At 35.0% G+C, this 2,959-nt stretch overlaps 2 protein-coding genes across 2 annotated transcripts; both read left to right on the forward strand.

Annotated features, from left to right (window-relative positions):
* The first annotated feature begins 273 nt into the window (after positions 1-273).
* LOC142168051 (uncharacterized) lies at positions 274-711 on the forward strand. The gene has a single exon (XM_075228705.1). The coding sequence runs from the start codon at positions 274-276 to the stop codon at positions 709-711; it is 438 nt and encodes a 145-aa protein (XP_075084806.1).
* Positions 712-1,097: 386 nt separating this feature from the next.
* On the forward strand, positions 1,098-2,175 carry LOC107769284 (uncharacterized). The gene is made up of 2 exons (XM_016588489.2): positions 1,098-1,800; positions 1,904-2,175. The coding sequence occupies exons 1-2, from the start codon at positions 1,098-1,100 to the stop codon at positions 2,173-2,175; spliced, it is 975 nt and encodes a 324-aa protein (XP_016443975.2).
* The last annotated feature ends 784 nt before the right edge of the window (positions 2,176-2,959 follow it).

Genomic DNA, 2,959 nt, shown 5'->3' on the forward strand with positions numbered 1-2,959 from the left:
AAGCTAAATGATGGCCAACCAAGTTCTAGTTTTTGTCGGCCATCTGCGAGTTCACAAATAAATCTGAAAGTTCAAAGACAGACACATCCTTCTCCACTATTAATAGTGGATAATGTGCTTGATTTGGAATCTCTTGAAGTGGGTCACAAAGAAAGATTGCCTATTTCAAATTATGGTCCTAATATTTGAGATAAAGTGAGAAGATATTATATTCAAATGGGGCCTTGTAAACCGATAGGTCATGTCTTCCCTAAAACTAAGTTTGGGAACAAAATGCGTCAATTTAGTCCTACTTGGTTCAACGGACCATATTCTCAATGGCTGGAGTATAGCATAAAAGCAGATGCTTCATTTTGTTTGTGTTGTTATTTATTCATGAACGAACTCCAAAGTCGTGGTAATGGGGAAGATGCATTTACAAAAGATGGTTTTAGGGGTTGGAACAAAGGTGTGGAAAGACTCAATGCACATGTTGGTGAAGTGAATAGTATCCATCATAAGTGTTTTAATAGGATGCAAGATTTGATAAATCAACGTCAATCGATTCTTTCTTCTTTTGACAAGCAAAGCGAAAAAGTAAAAAGTGATTATCGTATGCGCTTAAAAGTCTCAATAGATGTGGCAATGTTTCTCTTAAGATCGATATTTCCATTTCGTGGACATGATGAAAGTGAAGATTCTGAATATAAAGGCCCTTTTCTTGAACTTTAGGAATGGCATGGTGATAGGCATCCCGATATGGGAAAAGTAATATTACGTCATGCTCTACTAAATGATATGATGATTTGTCCGACAATTCAAAAAGGATTGTGGAAGCTTGTGCTAAAGAAACAACTAAAGCTATCATTGAAGACTTGGGTGGTGATTTTTTTGGAATATTAGTTGATGAATCAAAAGACGTCTCACATAAGGAGAAAATGGCTATAATTTTGAGATATGTCAACAAAAGTGGAATGGTTATAGAGTGATTCTTGGGTATTGTCCATGTGAGTGATACATCTTCTCAACCATTACAAAAAGAGATTTATTCTTTGCTTTTCAAACATTCATTAAGTCCATCCAAGATACGTGGACAAGGTTATAATGGTGCTAGTAATATGCAAGGGGAAATAAATGGCCTCAAGTATTTGATTTTGCAAGACACTCTGTATGCATATTCTATTCATTGTTTTGCTCATCAATTTCAACTAGCACTTGTAGCTCTTTCTAAAAAGCATCCGGATTGGGATAAATTTTTTTGTGTTGTCACTAATATTTTGAATACTATTGGAGTTTCTTTTAAGCGCAGGGATTCACTTCGGCAACATCAATTGGATAAATTAGAAGAGTTGATTAAATATGGAAAAGTTCCTACCGGGGAAGGTTTGAATCAAGAACGGGGCCTTCAACGACCGGGTGATACTCGTTGGGGGTCTCATTATAAGACCTTGGACAATTTCATATTTTTATTTTCTTCAATTGTCAATGTGCTTAAAGATATGAAGCGTGAGTGTCTATATCATCTTGATAGATTTGCCGCACAATATCTTTTGAGCGTGATTCAAGAATTTGCATTTGTGTTTATGTTGCACTTGATGTTTAAGGTGTTGCTATTGACAAATGAATTGAACAAAGTTCTACAAAAGAAAGATCAAGATATCGTTAGTTCTATGGGAATGCTTTACCTTGCAAAGAAAAGACTACAAACAATGAGAGAAGAGGAATGGGACTCTTTGATGGAGGAGGTTTGCTCATTTTGTGGTAAACATGACATTGTAATTCCTAACATGGATGAAGACTATGTTATTGGAAAGTCAAAATGTAAGAGATCTGAAGTTTCATATTTACATCACTTTTGTATGGAAGTATTTTATGATGTTATTGATTTGGAACTTCAAGAGCTTAATAGTCGTTTTTGATGTAGTGACTAGTGACTTACTCCTTGGTATGGCTAGTTTGAGTCCGGTTGATTCATTTGCAAATTTTGACAAGAACAAGATAATGAAATTGGCCAAGTATTATCCAAGTGAATTTGATGATAACAAGCTTCGGGAACTTGGTTTTCAACTCGATAGCTTCATTGTCTACGCTCAAAAGTGTGATAGCAAGTTTCTTAACTTAAAAGGAATTAAAGATCTTGCTAGAGTGATGGTTGAGACAAAATTAAAGATCAGACTTGGACACATGTATATTTAATTGTGAAGTTGACTTTGATTATACATGTTGCTACCGCAAGTGTGGAAAGAGCATTCTCATCGATTAAGTACATCAAAAATGATCTACGCATTAGGATGGATGGAGATTTCTTAAATAATTGTTTAGTTTGCTATATAGAGCGTGGGATATTTAAGATTGTAAGTATTGATGGTATTATTGACCATTTTCAATGTATGAAATCTCGTTGAGGACAATTGTAAAGTGAATAATGCCTTTTTTGTGAATATAGTATTAATTATAGTTTGCTCATGAACTTGTTGTCATCGTAAAATTATACTTGTTGTTCTTGAACTTGTTGTTCCTATAATCAGACCAATATCTATAAAATAAAATACGGTGTACCCATGCTCTTGAAATTCTGGATACGCCTTTGTACCATACTGATCGAACTTACTGCTAAGTTGTCCTACTTCTCCGAGTTTCTTCTGAATTGCCTTCAATTTGATACTTCTCCTTGCTAAAATACCACGATCCTTACCCAAACTCACCACAAGAGGTCTTAGCATAAACCACACGCCCTAAAGCCCATAAGCCATTGTATTCCTTCTTAAGTACCCCAAAAGTACCACAATCGAGATACCCACTCTGAAGAGACCTTGTGTGAATCTAAAGTTGTTTCCTTCACCTTTTCGATACCGAAATGTAAAATTCATAATTATATAGAAATAACACGAACCTCAGCGCCATCCAATGTAAATCTCAGATTCTAGCCATATACAAATTCTAAAAAAATTCTCAATTGCTACATATAAATCTTGAACCC

This window comes from Nicotiana tabacum, chromosome 13, assembly GCF_000715075.1.
Source record: "Nicotiana tabacum cultivar K326 chromosome 13, ASM71507v2, whole genome shotgun sequence".
Lineage (NCBI taxonomy): Eukaryota > Viridiplantae > Streptophyta > Magnoliopsida > Solanales > Solanaceae > Nicotiana > Nicotiana tabacum.